Raw genomic sequence first — 14,244 nt, forward strand, 5'->3', positions numbered from 1 at the left:
CGCTCAGGGGGCATCCGAATCAGATGCCCAAGCCACCTCATCTGGCTCCTCTCAATGTGGAGGAGAAGCGGCTCGACTCTGAGCCCCTCCCGGATGACTGAGTTTCTCACCTTATCTCTAAGGGAGAGACACCCGGACACCCTGCGGAGAAAACTCATTTCCGCCGCTTGTATCCGGGATCTCGTTCTTTCGGTCACGACCCATAGCTCGTGACCATAGGTGAGGGTTGGGACGTAGATCGACCGGTAAATTGAGAGCTTCGCCCTTTGGCTCAGCTCCTTCTTCACCACGACAGACCGATACAACGTCCGCATCACAGCAGACGCTGCACCGATCCGCCTGTCGATCTCCCGCTCCCTCCTACCCCCACTCGTGAACAAGAGCCCAAGATACTTGAACTCCTCCACTTGGGGTAAGATCTCCTCCCCGACCCGGAGGGGGCACTCCACCCTTTTCCGACTGAGGACCATGGTTTCAGATTTGGAGGTGCTGATTTTCATCCCAACCGCTTCACACTCGGCTGCGAAACGCTCCAGTGAGAGTTGGAGAGCCCCGTTTGAAGGAGCCAACAGCACCAGATCATCTGCAAAAAGCAGGGATGCAATACTGAGGCCCCCAAAACGGACCCCCTCAACGCTTCGGCTGCGCCTAGAAATTCTGTCCATAAATGTTATGAACAGAATCGGCGACAAAGGGCAGCCTTGGCGGAGTCCTACTCCCACTGGAAACGATTCCGACTTACTGCCGGCAATGCGAACCAAACTCTGACATTGGTGGTATAGTGACCGAACAGCCCGTATCAGGGGGTTCGGTACCCCATACCCACGAAGCACCCCCCACAGATCTCCCCGAGGGACACGGTCAAACGCCTTCTCCAAGTCCACAAAACACATGGAGACTGGTTGGGAGAATTCCCACACACCCTCAAGGACCCTGCTAAGGGTGTAGAGCTGGTCCACTGTTCCACGGCCGGGACGAAAACCACACTGCTCCTCCTCAATCTGAGGCTCGACTTCCTGACGGACCCTCCTCTCCAGCACCCCTGAATAGACCTTACCAGGGAGGCTGAGGAGTGTGATCCCTCTGTAGTTGGAACACACCCTCCGGTCCCCCTTTTTAAAAAGAGGGACTACCACCCCGGTCTGCCAATCCAGAGGCACTCTCCCTGTTGACCACGCGATGTTGCAGAGGCGTGTCAACCAGGACAGCCCCACAACATCCAGAGCCTTGAGGAACTCCGGGCGGATCTCATCCACCCCTGGGGCCTTGCCACCGAGGAGCTTTTTAACCACATCGGTGACTTCAACCACAGAGATAGGAGAGCCCACCTCAGAGTCCCCATGCTCTGCTTCCTCCTAGGAAGGCGTGTTGGTGGAGTTGAGGAGGTCTTCGAAGTACTCTGCCCACCGGTTCACAACGTCCCGAGTCGAAGTCAGCAGCGCCCCATCTCCACTGTACACAGTGTTAGTGGTGCACTGCTACCCACCCTCCTGAGACGTCGGATGGTGGACAAGAATTTCCTCGAAGCCGTCCGGAAGTCGGCTTCCATGGCCTCACCGAACTCTTCCCACGCTTGGGTTTTTGCCTCGGCGACCACCGAAGCCACGGTCCGCTTGGCCAGTCGATACCCGTCAGCTGCCTCTGGGGTCCCACAGGCCATAAAGGCTCGATAGGACTCCTTCTTCAGCTTGACAGCATCCCTTACTGCTGGTGTCCACCAGCGAGTACGGGGATTGCCGCCACGACAGGCACCAACCACCTTACGGCCACAACTTAGATTGGCCGCCTCAACAATAGAGGCACGGAACATGGTCCACTCGGGCTCAATGTCCCCCGCCTCCCCCGGAACATGGGAAAAGCTCTGTCGGAGGTGGGAGTTGAAACTCCTTCTGACAGGGGATTCCGCCAGATGCTCCCAACAAACCCTCACTATACGTTTGGGTCTGCCAGGACGGACCGGCATCTTCCCCCACCATCGGAGCCTACTCACCACCAGGTGGTGATCAGTTGACAGAAATTTTTTTCCAGAACCAATTAATTTCGTAAGTAGAGGTACCACTGTATACAAGTTTAAGATGACTGGGGCCATCTTTACATGTGAAACAAACACTAAAACTTACCGTCTTGAGTTTAATTGCAAATGCACATTGTGACATTGAGACATACATTTAAAAAAATATATGTAATTTAGTAAGTAGAGGTTCTACTGTATTTCAAATGTAGCTCAAACAAAATACAATTTGAGAAGGCGAAAGTTTAGATTCCATGTGCAACGAATCTTTAGCACTGGCTTTTTGGAATGATTGTACTTGTAAGAAGTTAAGTTACTGTGCCTTTGGAATTTTATGTTCCATAAAATTGCAGCATGAAACTAACTTGAGGACAGACAACATTTGAAAACAACAGAGTTCTGTTAGCTCACCACTGGAACTGAGATTGCCAAAACAAATTCTGAATATGGACATAATTGTTGTTACCTTCCACTTCGTTGAAGAGCACTGGCTTTTGAAATCCAGACTTTCTTTAACATTGAGATGCGACTGATGGTATCAAATGATTTCTACAAAAAAAAAAAAAAGAGGACATTTGTTGACAGATACTTTTGTCTATTGATAAACTAGAGTTCTTGGGAAATCTTTTGGAAAATGTTCGTACCTCTTTGACTCTTCCAGAATCAATCACAAAAACAACATCATTGATGGTGATGCTTGTCTCGGCAATGTTCGTAGAAAGAATCTGGGAGGCGAAAAAATTGCAAAGGCCAAATTTTGGCTAGCTCAAGGTCATTTAACATACAGTATGTGTTACACATGTCGCAACACTTCAATTTTATTTAAAAATGCAGCTACGACGACAGTTTCCTTTGGAACCAAAACATGCATCCTCTTCATGTCAATATGGAGACAAAGACTTACAATCTTTCTAACATTCATTGGAGACGTCTTCATGGCTTTTTTCTGTTCAATGCTTGGCATGTCCGAATGAAGTGTGAACACCTGGTACCTGAGAGAAAAATATACTCTTGTCAGACACACTCTTCAGAATGATGCTACACTTGACATTAATGGCTCTGTGACGATCATCCAGGACAATATTTAATGGCAGCAGTAAGCCATAGGGTCAGCAAGGCCTTCTCTGTTGGCCGAAAGACTATCAGAAGCACTGATCGATATTTTCAATCTCAACCAGAGATGGGCAACTGGAGGCCCATGGCCCTTTAATTGATTATTTTTTTTAACCTTACAATATGCTTCCTCTGCCACTTCCGCACCAAGTTATAACAGTACTCCTCACCACTGGATGGTACACTTTATATTGTAGCACTCAATCTCTGCTTGAGAGGGAGATTATTACCAGGAAGACAATTTTAGTACACACTATGTATAAATCGAGGTAAACTGCACTCTGCTGTCAAACTTCGTGGGCATGTTTGTGGCTGCTATGTCACTAGCGTTGTTGAAGTGTCCTGGAGCAAGTTACTGAACCCCCAGTTGCTGTCATCAGTAGGTGAATGAGGCAACGGTGTGAATCGCTTTGAGTGCCCAAGGTAGAAAGGCGCTATACAAGTGACAGCCCTTTTCTGATTTAGTTATATGAAATACTGTACTTTGCCAATTGAAATAAACAGAACACTGTCACAATTGCATCCTCCATACGAGAAGTAATGAGGAACTGCCAACAGAAACACTTGTGATCCAATCAAATTTCCTATTTGTTACATGAACTACTACGGTACTTAACTTAAACCAGCAGTGTTTGGTGCACTATTAAAAGTTTCATTAGCATGAATTATCTTACCAAATTATTTTACATTTTACCTTTTGGAAACGGTGGAAAATCTCTTATCATTATAGAGGATACGGTCCCTGAGCGACACAATGTCATCATATCCAGGAAGAAAAATTAGCACTGCACCTGGACAAACAGATATGATCACATTTAAACAGATTTAGAAGTACAATGAAGGACAAAGGTGGTACATAATCAACAAGATTTGTATCTACATAACAGGCAAAACATTCATTCATTTTCCGAACCGCTTTCATCCCCACTACGGTCGCGGGGGGTGCTGGAGCCTATCCCAGCTGTCTTCGGGCAGTAGGCGGGGGACACCCTGAATCGGTTGCCAGCCAATCGCAGGGCACACAGAGATCAACAACCATCCACGCCCACACTCACACCTAGGGACAATTCCGAACGTTACATCAGCCTGCCATGCATGTTTTTGGAATGTGGGAGGAAACCGGAGTACCCGGAGAAAACCCACACAGGCCCGGGGAGAACATTCAAACACCACACAGGGAGGCCGGAGCTGGAATTGAACCCAGTACCTCTGCACTGTGAAGTCGACGTGCTAACCACTGGACTGGCAAAACAACTATCAATTATTTCATGCACTGTATTGCTTTTGTATTTTGAATCCCCACCTATTATTGAAGCATTCATTCATTCATTCATCTTCCGAGCCGCTTGATCCTCAGTAGGGTCGCGGGGGGTGCTGGAGCCTATCCCAGCTGTCTTCGGGAAGTAGGCGGGGGACACCCTGAATCGGTGTCCAGCCAATCGCAGGGCACACAGAAACGAACAACCATTCGCACTCACACTCACACCTAGGGACAATTTAGAGTGTTCAATCAGCCTGCCACGCATGTTTTTGGAATGTGGGAGGAAACCGGAGCACCCGGAGAAAACCCACGCAGGCCCGGGGAGAACATGCAAACTCCACACAGGGAGGCCGGAGCTGGAATTGAACCCAGTACCTCTGCACTGTGAAGTCGACGTGCTAACCACTGGACTGGCAAAACAACTATCAATTATTTCATGCACTGTATTGCTTTTGTATTTTGAATCCCCACCTATTATTGAAGCAAATATTTACAAATAATGCTTGTAATGAATGAGTTGAGAGTGGATTAAATACATTGACTCGCATGGGAGCACTGTTGAATCATAAAAATATTTTTACAAATAGCCAATACGTGTCCTTTTTTTGCGTGCTGTCTTTGAAGTCAAGATGGCGCCTGAGTAGGCAGCAGTTGGCAAGTGCTCTCATGAGCCTTGCTTTTTTTTGTGTGTGTGTTTGTTTTGTCACTTTGTTTGTTGTTACGTCGTGTGGACCTGACGTGGACTTTTTAAAGCATTTTTTGGCCACGACACTCATCAAGGAGGAGACTCTGTGCTTGCTGGTTGCGCCTTCTTGGCAGCATTGGCCATTTGACTGTCGTTGCTGGACAGTCCCAGGGCGCTTGTAATGGGCAGCATTTTTCACAGCCCCGCTTTGTTCAGCGGAGAGATTGGTGCTGTTGAACGGTATGCGGCTGGATTGATGTAAGTCTTGAGGAGCCGACGATGAGAAGAAAGGAGCGTTAGCGCGGAGCGCCGATGCGGATTTGGAACTGGGAGTCGCGGCTTGGAGTTTGAAGCGGATTACGTGGGACAGGAGAAGTGAACTAATCTCTTTTCGTCAATGGACGCTACAGCTTCGTGTTTGCTTTCAAAACTTAGCTTGTAGCAGACGTGTGCATATTTTCAGCATGACATCTCTGACCCACTGGTGAAATGATCCTCTCCTCTTTCATCTACAACTGCTTCAGACAACAAAGTGTATGCAGAAAAGTGGTGAAGATTGCACGACTGTCTGTGTCCTATGTGTTGTGTTGTGTTGTGTTATTTTTGTTATTTTGACTTCAAAATGGTGCCGCGAGAGTAGCTGCCTTTCCAGCAGCTCCTATATTTTGTTGTTCTACTTCTTCCTTTCATAACTTTGCTGCTGTGAATTGGGAATTTCTCCATTGCGAGACTAATAAAGGTTTTCTTATCTTATAAATGGTAAATTTGAGCATTATTTTTGGGGGAGAAATTACTTTGTAATTTTTTTACATTTCAGCTAATCCAATTGTGCTGCATTTTGGGAAACAGTTTAACTTGTTCCTTAATAACTTAAAATTGCCTTTCAATTCAATTTTCTTTTTCCATTAACACCTAACAGATAATGATGAGACATACCATCACATGTGGTTGAGCAGATCTTGTGCAGGAGATCCATGATGAGATCGAGGTCTACAAACTCATCATCAAAGTTGCGGTGGTACAGTTTGAGCAGGTCCTGGTCTTCGGAGCTTTGCTCAGCACTGGCACACTGAACCCGAGGGCACTCTTCCATCGTTTTATTGGCACTGCACAGATAGACAGCTGTGTGATGACATGGGTATTTCTTGATGCATAATTCAGGGTTTCACCACGCAAAAACTCATCGTGGACAGACAATAACCGGCATGCAATGAATGGAAAACATTAATTTGAAGGGGCGTGGGGGGTGAAATCCCGCTCCCCCTCCCTGCCTTTTTCGGTGTTATCATGTTGGAAGGGTTTGTGCCTCCCAATGAGCCTCCGAGAAATTGACAGAGGCTTCGCACAGCTCAAAACCCCACATGAGCTTGAATGTGACTGGTTATTTCTGAACACAGCCGCATCCTCAGGTACAGTCAAACCTGGTTTTCGTCCATAATCCGTTCCAGAAGGCTGTTCGAAAACCGAAATTGTTCAAAAACCGAAACCACACTCTTTTTAAAATAAAAATGTTTACTGAACACGTCTGCTCACAATGGAAAGCAACACGAGGAAGCATCACATCCTCGTGTAAGGAAGGCGAGAGGAGTCAAATGGTGCATTGAAGTGCGCCCAGTTCGTTCGAGAACCGAAATTTGTTCGTCATCGGAGGTATAAAAAACTCGAAATTTTTGATTTGAAACCAAATTTGACCACAACCAAAACAAAAATGAATCTTTTTTTTTATTATGAAAAGAAAACAGTACTTTAGAAAACCTATTGACAAACCAACATTGTTAAAGTGACCATCAACAGTGTATAAAATCACCAAATGTAATTGCGCATTTTCAAGACAAAATAATACTCACATTGAGGACTGAAGAAGATCAACAGCCCCTTCCTGTTTCAAGTTTGTGGCAAAGTCCAAGGCAGTCCTTCAATTAAAAGACATCAGTTTTAGTGTACAATTTTAAGATAATGTAAATGTGAAGACAATTAACATTTCACTTGCGATCGGCAACAGTTCAATGTCTTCAATAAATAAATCGATTTGTCATACCATCCATTGAATGCCTTCAAGTTGATGTCAGCGCCCATGTTAAGCAACCGCTCCATCTGAGGTAGGAACCCTCGACCTGCTGTCACCATCAAAGGTGTGGCCCCTGTCTCACTGTGCATGTAGTCAACTAAGCAAATCAATACAAACATGAGGAAACAAATCAAATTCCACATGAAAATATGTACAACTGTAGAAACTGCGCAACATATTCCATATACAGGTAGACACTACCAACCAAAATGTTTTCTATTCCAAATGTTCATTCAGGACTGCCCAGTCATACCATTGACATTTTCATTGAGAATGAGGTTGAAGAGCTGAGCAACATACTCCTGGTCTTCATTCACAAAAATGTTCACTATGCAGGAATCCATCTCTTTCTGGATCCATGGCTCCAACAGCTCTAAGCCTTCTCCATCCTGTAACACAAAAAAAAAGAGGCATTTACAAGTTGAGGTCAAAAGATGGATAGATGAAATTGATGATTTTTTTTTCCTTTTTAAAAAAATGCAATCAATTCTGAAGTCTTCTGGAGTCCATGTAGTGATATCTTTGATAAGTCAATGTGGGGTTTTGAAGCAGTGCCGCCTGAGGGGTTAAAGGTCACGGGCATTCAAATGTTGCTTTTCAGCCCTGCCACTTACATGCAGTGATTTCCTCTCGATTCCCTGAACCTTTTGATGATATTATGGACCGTAGATGATGAAATCCCTTAATTCCTTGCAATTGTACATTGAGGAACATCGTACTTAAACGGTCCTATTTTCTCATGCAGCTGTTCACAAAGAGGTGAACCTTGCCAAATTATTTATTTTGAGTGACTGATCAATTCAAGGAGGCTCCTTTTAATAACTGCTGATGGCACCCACCAGTTCCCAGTTAGCCTGTTCCGAAAAGGTGTTTGATGAGCATTCCTCAACTCTCCCAGTCTTTTTTGCCACTTGATCCAGCTTTTACGCCATAAAAATCTAATTTAATGATTAGTGGCAAAAAAATAAGGTTATCAGTTTGAACATTAAATATCTTGTGTTTCTACTGCAGGGGTAGGGGTAGGGAACTCAGGTTTCTCAAGAGCCATATGGTGCCGTTTTTAGATCCCTCCCGACTCCAACACTCCGATTCAAACGATTAGCTCATTAGAAACCCCTAGAGAAGCCTGAAACGATCATGATCAATTGAATCAGGTGTGTTGGAGTCGGGAGAGCTCGAAAATAGGCAGAATGTGGCTCTCGAGGAACCGGAGTTCCCTTCCCCTTTCGAGTGTATTCAATTAAATATAGGTTGAAAATGAATGGCAAATCATTGCATTCTGTTTTTATTTATGTTCAACATAATGTCCCCAATACAATGGAATTGTGTTTGGATATTTCAATGTACAATCATTTTTATTTACCAAAGTCATTTTGTATTTACGGTATTTAACATTCTGTGTGTTCACAAGCATCTTACCAGTGTCTTGACAGTGCCCCCTGTATCAAGATCATTGCTGCTCCTGTATGAGTCAGAGGATGCCGGGTGTGTGTTCTGTCCATCTTCAACACTGCTTTTCTTCTCTGCTTTTCCCCACTTTGTCCAAAGGTTCTGCGTATCTTCCTCTGATAGCAAGAGCCACAGTGAAGTGAATAAGACAATACCGTTTCATTAAAAAAAAAAAAATTAATATTTCTACATACTTCTCTGGGATTCTTCCTTGCGTTTGCCCACTTCTCTACTGTTATAACCTGTGAACCTCAAAATGTCTTCCAGAAAACGTTGTTTCACTTCAAACTGTCTTCCTTTCACTACAAATAAAACCCAAAACAATTCATGATCAATTTATACAAAACGAAAGATGACTTAAAAAACTTCATACAATGAGCAGCAAGAACAAATGAGTCAATTTGACTGTGTGCGATGGTTCGCAGATCCTGATTCATACTATAAAAAAATTAGACAATGTGTTAAAATGCTGAAAGCCTTAAATCAGAGAAGTGTGGAACAATTTCCTGTAATGTATGACAATGTGTTCACAGTTTAACTTAAATACTGCCCACAAACATCATGTATCTTCCAAGTACTGGCTGCCTTGAGAACCGACAATTGTCTTGGAATCGAGCCTCTATTGCAGGGGTCACCAACATGGTGCCCGCCGGCACAAGGTAGACCGTGAGGACTACACCAATTGCCCGCCAGTGCGAGTAGAAATTATGATTTAAAAATGCAAACACAGGCAGTATTGTGAGACATCTGTAAGATGATCTGAGCCTGAAAATTAAAATCATTAAGTATTAAAAATAACACATTCTAATATTATTAAATATAATTTGTACAAATGTTATTTCAGACGTGAATCAATTTGGTAGCCCTTCACACAATCAGGACACATGAAGTAGCTCCCACTCTCAGAAAGGTTGGTGACCCCTGCTCTGTTGAATTGATTAAATTCGTTTTTGGATCGTTTAGATGTGAGATTATGAGTCGATATGAGGCAGACATTAGAGACGTGCCATAAGTCAGCAATGAAAATGTTTCCATCTTGTATTGTGGGGCCAATCGTGAGACCGGGGTTAAAAAGAAACAACTGCTTCAGTTTGACTTTAAAAATCACAGTTTAAAATGGCTTACGATAAATAACAGGACAGGACCAAGCGCCAAAGTACTTGAGGAACAAGTCAACATCCATAGAAGCACTGGAGAGAACCAGTTTTATTTCAGGTAAGTCTTCAAGTATATCAAGCATCTTCGTGAGCAAAAAGTCAGTGAGACCATCGCGTTCATGCACCTCATCCTTCGAAAACACAGTAAGACAGGTTTTAACATGGCAGATTCATTTCAGCTATCAGGGGTATGAACAAGAACACGCAACTGCACCGAGTGATATTGCAAAAACACTTTCAGAATCTAAAATTGTACAATTAAGGCTCACCACAATGACATGTGTGACGGATGCCAGACTGACATCTCCAGCCATAAGTGTCCTTAGTAAAACTCCAGTGGTACAGAAAGTCAGCAGAGTCTTTGGAGAAACCCTATAGATTCAAAGTCAAGAGACATTTGCACAATCTCATCAAGATTACGAGAAGGAATCGGAATGTTATCCTAAGAGGGAGTTTCTTAAAATTATTTCACACTTTATCAAAAGTATGAAAATCACATCAAATGAACTCTGTCCGGTCTGTGGAAACATTTGGGATAACTTGTACCTTTCTCATTTACTGATGTCTTAAACATCTGAACATCTTTTCTTCAGTCATTTTATTTATTATTTATTATTTTCTGTCTTTTAGCATACTCTTTGTGGCAGATTTTACGTGACAAGCAGTTTGATCATCACAAGCTGCTTGTTTGGGTCACATTTCCAAGGCTCAGCAACATTTTAGGAGGTAACAAGTGTTGTGACGTAGATAACTCCAAAAGAGATCCATTCCTGCCTTCTGCGAGACACAGTTAATGTTTTCTCCGACTTTTATGGCTTAAACCACATTTGACTAAGAGTTTTATTCACACATTGCCCCAAAAAATAAGTTTAAATAAAAATCGATGGCGCTCCTTATTAGGATTTCTGTTGATACCATTTTACAGCAATGGCAATCAGAGTTAAAGAATCAGCCTCAGACATTGTTTTGCCACCACATGGATGCCAATCATATGCCAAGACAGAAAGCTCTGAAATTATTCATCTTGCCGTCCTTCTTTATATAACGAAAAAATTCTAGACCTTTTAGAACATTTTACAACACATTCATTTTACTTTTCACCGGATATCCCAAAAATATATAATTATTTTAAGTAGGAAGTTGTGATTAAAAGGGATTTTACCTGCTCTCCAGTCGAATGTGAAAGCCGACAGTCTTGCCAACTGTCTCTCCCCTCTCGGCTGCCACTCTCTCAGCGACCGTGATGGCAGCCAGGCGTCTCGGCTGAGTGCAGAAAATTCTGCAGCGTTCTCCTTTCTTGTTGCAGTCGTCCAGCAGAAACTGTGGAATCTGATCAAACGTATATTACAATTATATATGTGTGTGTGTGTGTGTGTGTGTGTGTGCGTGTGTGTGTGTGTGTGTGTGTGTGTGTGTGTGTGTGTGTGTGAGTGAGTGAGTGCATTCGTGTTTATTTCAGATAACCCCAGACATTGCATTAAAGCATGCCTTAAGCATTAAGCATTTTGCTTAAAGGCATTTAAACAAAGTCATTTGTTGTAGTTTTGGATGCTATTTTTTTCTACATATGAATATTGGCTTCAAATATCAGTTGTCGACCTCTTTGGCTACTAATAATTGTTATTAGCCCTGAGAAAAAGCGTATCGTTCTTTCACTAGCGTAACGGGCCTAATACTGTATTGGCCCAAATATAAGACAGTGTTTTTTTGCATTGAAATAAGACTGAATAAGTGGGGGTCGTCTTATATTCGGGGTCTAGACATTATATCCATTCACGACGCTAGTTGGCGCCAGATATCATTGAAGCAAATGTTGAACTTGGTTCCCCAGGCCAAAGTGAATCCCTGTCATGAAGAATAAAATTAAAAATAGCGGTAGCACGAAGAATAAAAATAAAAAATAGCGGTAAGAAAGAAAAGAGAAAAAAATAATAGAAGAGATAACAGAAAATGGAGGAACGTAGCGACAATCTGGAGAAAAGTGGGTTGAAGATTAACATTGGGATCGATTTTGCAATCACTCTTACCTGGGTTGTTTTCCCAGAACCGGTCTCTCCTACGATCAGTACCACCTTGTTCTCTCTAATTAGTCTGACTATCTCTTCTTCGTGCTCATACACAGGTAGCGCACGTCGGAAACTGTCAAACTCCGATGTCCTCCTCGTTGGGGGTACTGCGGAAACGCCACCGTCCAAGTGCCCCCTTGGCCTGTTCATGTCAAAGCTGTTGTCTGATGGAAGACAGGAGAATATTACACACCTTTTTCCAAATGTGACTATAAAAGCTTAACATTCGCATGACTGCAACTGTTCGTGAGTTGTCATTTATAGTAAAATATTGCAGAACATTTGAAATCTATTATGTCTCATTAGTGGTTTATTGGCCCCCATGGTTACACACAATGTACACTGCAATTTGTGCAAACTCCAGCGGGAACTACAACATGCAAGGCTCTCCAGTTGGATGAGACAAAAAAATATTTTAAAATTCTGTTTCAAAAATATGTTCTGGTCATTGTTCGCGCTACAACAAACATTAGGTTTAGGGGAAGATTGTATGCCAAAAGAAATTTGTGTGGCATGCTGTGCTGGTCATACAAGTACATCCGAACAGCACACAAATTATTACAAGAAGGGAAAACAGATGTTAAAAATCAATGTGTATACCGGTACCCTGCTTAAGAAGTGAGGGACTGAAATACTTTTTTTTTTTCCAATTTACCACCTATTATTTTTCATTGCTTGTTGGGCTCATGTGTTTGCAGCTGGGTCATGAAACGGTACACACGAGCCAATTGCATCCCCCTTTTTTTTCAATATACTGTTTGTACAGGAAATGTTGCAGATTTTGTAAGAAAGCTCATTCTCAGATTTAGACAAATAGAAGAAACAGAATGCTTCTGAAAGGTGGCACAGTCAGCTAATGTTTCGAGGTTGTGCAACAACAACATAGACAGGTTGAGTGTGGTTTTAGGTTTACAGCTAATCTTGTTGCGCAAACTCAGAAGGAGAATACTGATTAAGTGAACAGCATGTCTTTGTGAGATACCATTCCTAACGCAGGCCGAATAATACCAACATTATTTTTTCCAATTAGCCTATTGTGATAAAACTAGAAAGCGCAGAGTTTGCTAAAGTGTATCTTTGTGGGTTTATTTCTGCAAACACCACTTTAAACACAAACGCACCAGGTTGTGCAGCAACAGACAGTTTGCTTTTCCTGCTGGCTTGAAGGTCTTCACGCTCTTTACTGGTGATAGGAAACTTTTGAAGAAGGCTGCGGATGGCATGTAAGGAGGTTTGGGAGAGTGTCAGCAGCATGGCGGACCGACGACTGTCGAGGAGATTCTTTTTCCTGATGGTGAGGAAGCGATTTGAGCTTTTCCTGAAACACAAAATAGATTACCATTTGTATGTTCTCATGGTCATGTTCATGTCAACTTTATTGTCAAATGTGCTACATCTGCAACATACAGCACAGATGACATTTCTTTCCTGAGGAGAGAGAGGAGCTGCTGCGGGTGCCCGCGCCGCCATCAAAAGAACAGTTAACATAAAATGGCAAATAATACAACACAACACAAAAGACACAGACTGTCGTGCAATCTTAACCACTTTTCTGCATACACTTTGTTGATTAAAGCAGTTATAGATGAAAGTAGAGTGAATCAAAGTGTCCTTTCACCAGTGGATTAAAGACGTCATTTCAGTATCTGTAATGCTTAATGCATGAAAAGTCAAAACTCTTAGCTGAAATTATTTTTATGTTTTATAATAATTAGAGAGAGAGAGAGACACACACACACACACACACTTTTATTTTAAATATTATTTCTGTGTATCTGTTTTTGTATAACTGAAATATAAATACAAATATGAATGCAGTTTTACAAACGAATAATAAAATCGCTACATTTGAATTTACCGATTTTTGGAAAACCTATTTTCTGCAAAATTACTAACAAATGCAACCTTATCTTCATAACTCACCTTTTGCCATTTCTGTGTTCCTTTAAAGATGGGCTTTAAAGATGGGCAGCGAGGAGGCTTGAGGAATGTTCAGTGGGAGGTCATTCCAGAGAGAGGGACCAGCAACAGAAAAGGCTCGATCCCCTCTGAGCCTCAGTTTAGCTCTTGGTACCTCTAACAAAGACTGGTCCACAGACCTGAGGCGCCGGGCAGGTGTGTAGGGGCGGATGAGCTCAGAGAGGTAAGGTGGCGCGAGATTATTTAGAGATTTGAAAACAAAGAGGAGGATCTTGAAAATAACTCTAAAATGAATGGGGAGCCAGTGAAGGGATGCCAGAGTGGGAGTTATATGCTCCCTCTTACGAGTACCGGTCAAGAGGCGAGCAGCAGCATTCTGGACCAGCTGAAGGCGCTTAATGGAGGACTGGCTGACTCCAAAGTACAAGGCATTGCAGTAATCCAGTCGGGATGTGACAAAGGCATGAATTACTGTCTCAAAGTGTTCATGTGAGAGGAGAGGTTTTATTTTGGC

At 43.0% G+C, this 14,244-nt stretch overlaps 1 protein-coding gene across 1 annotated transcript in view; it reads right to left on the bottom strand.

Annotated features, from left to right (window-relative positions):
* LOC127590656 (3'-5' RNA helicase YTHDC2) overlaps positions 1 to 14,244 on the bottom strand; it is a 32,617-nt gene that overhangs the window by 13,734 nt on the left and 4,639 nt on the right. The window contains exons 5-19 of the mRNA XM_052050061.1: positions 12,932 to 13,128; positions 11,772 to 11,974; positions 10,907 to 11,073; positions 10,014 to 10,116; positions 9,713 to 9,875; positions 8,782 to 8,889; positions 8,558 to 8,703; positions 7,392 to 7,527; positions 7,109 to 7,235; positions 6,918 to 6,983; positions 6,007 to 6,176; positions 3,819 to 3,915; positions 2,916 to 3,003; positions 2,656 to 2,736; positions 2,478 to 2,560 (exon numbers count right to left, since the gene is read on the bottom strand). Of these exons, the coding sequence (XP_051906021.1) occupies positions 2,478 to 2,560; positions 2,656 to 2,736; positions 2,916 to 3,003; positions 3,819 to 3,915; positions 6,007 to 6,176; positions 6,918 to 6,983; positions 7,109 to 7,235; positions 7,392 to 7,527; positions 8,558 to 8,703; positions 8,782 to 8,889; positions 9,713 to 9,875; positions 10,014 to 10,116; positions 10,907 to 11,073; positions 11,772 to 11,974; positions 12,932 to 13,128 (1,935 nt within the window). The remainder of the gene's footprint in view (positions 1 to 2,477; positions 2,561 to 2,655; positions 2,737 to 2,915; positions 3,004 to 3,818; positions 3,916 to 6,006; positions 6,177 to 6,917; positions 6,984 to 7,108; positions 7,236 to 7,391; positions 7,528 to 8,557; positions 8,704 to 8,781; positions 8,890 to 9,712; positions 9,876 to 10,013; positions 10,117 to 10,906; positions 11,074 to 11,771; positions 11,975 to 12,931; positions 13,129 to 14,244) is intronic.

This window comes from Hippocampus zosterae, chromosome 18, assembly GCF_025434085.1.
Source record: "Hippocampus zosterae strain Florida chromosome 18, ASM2543408v3, whole genome shotgun sequence".
In the NCBI taxonomy this organism is placed as follows: domain Eukaryota; kingdom Metazoa; phylum Chordata; class Actinopteri; order Syngnathiformes; family Syngnathidae; genus Hippocampus; species Hippocampus zosterae.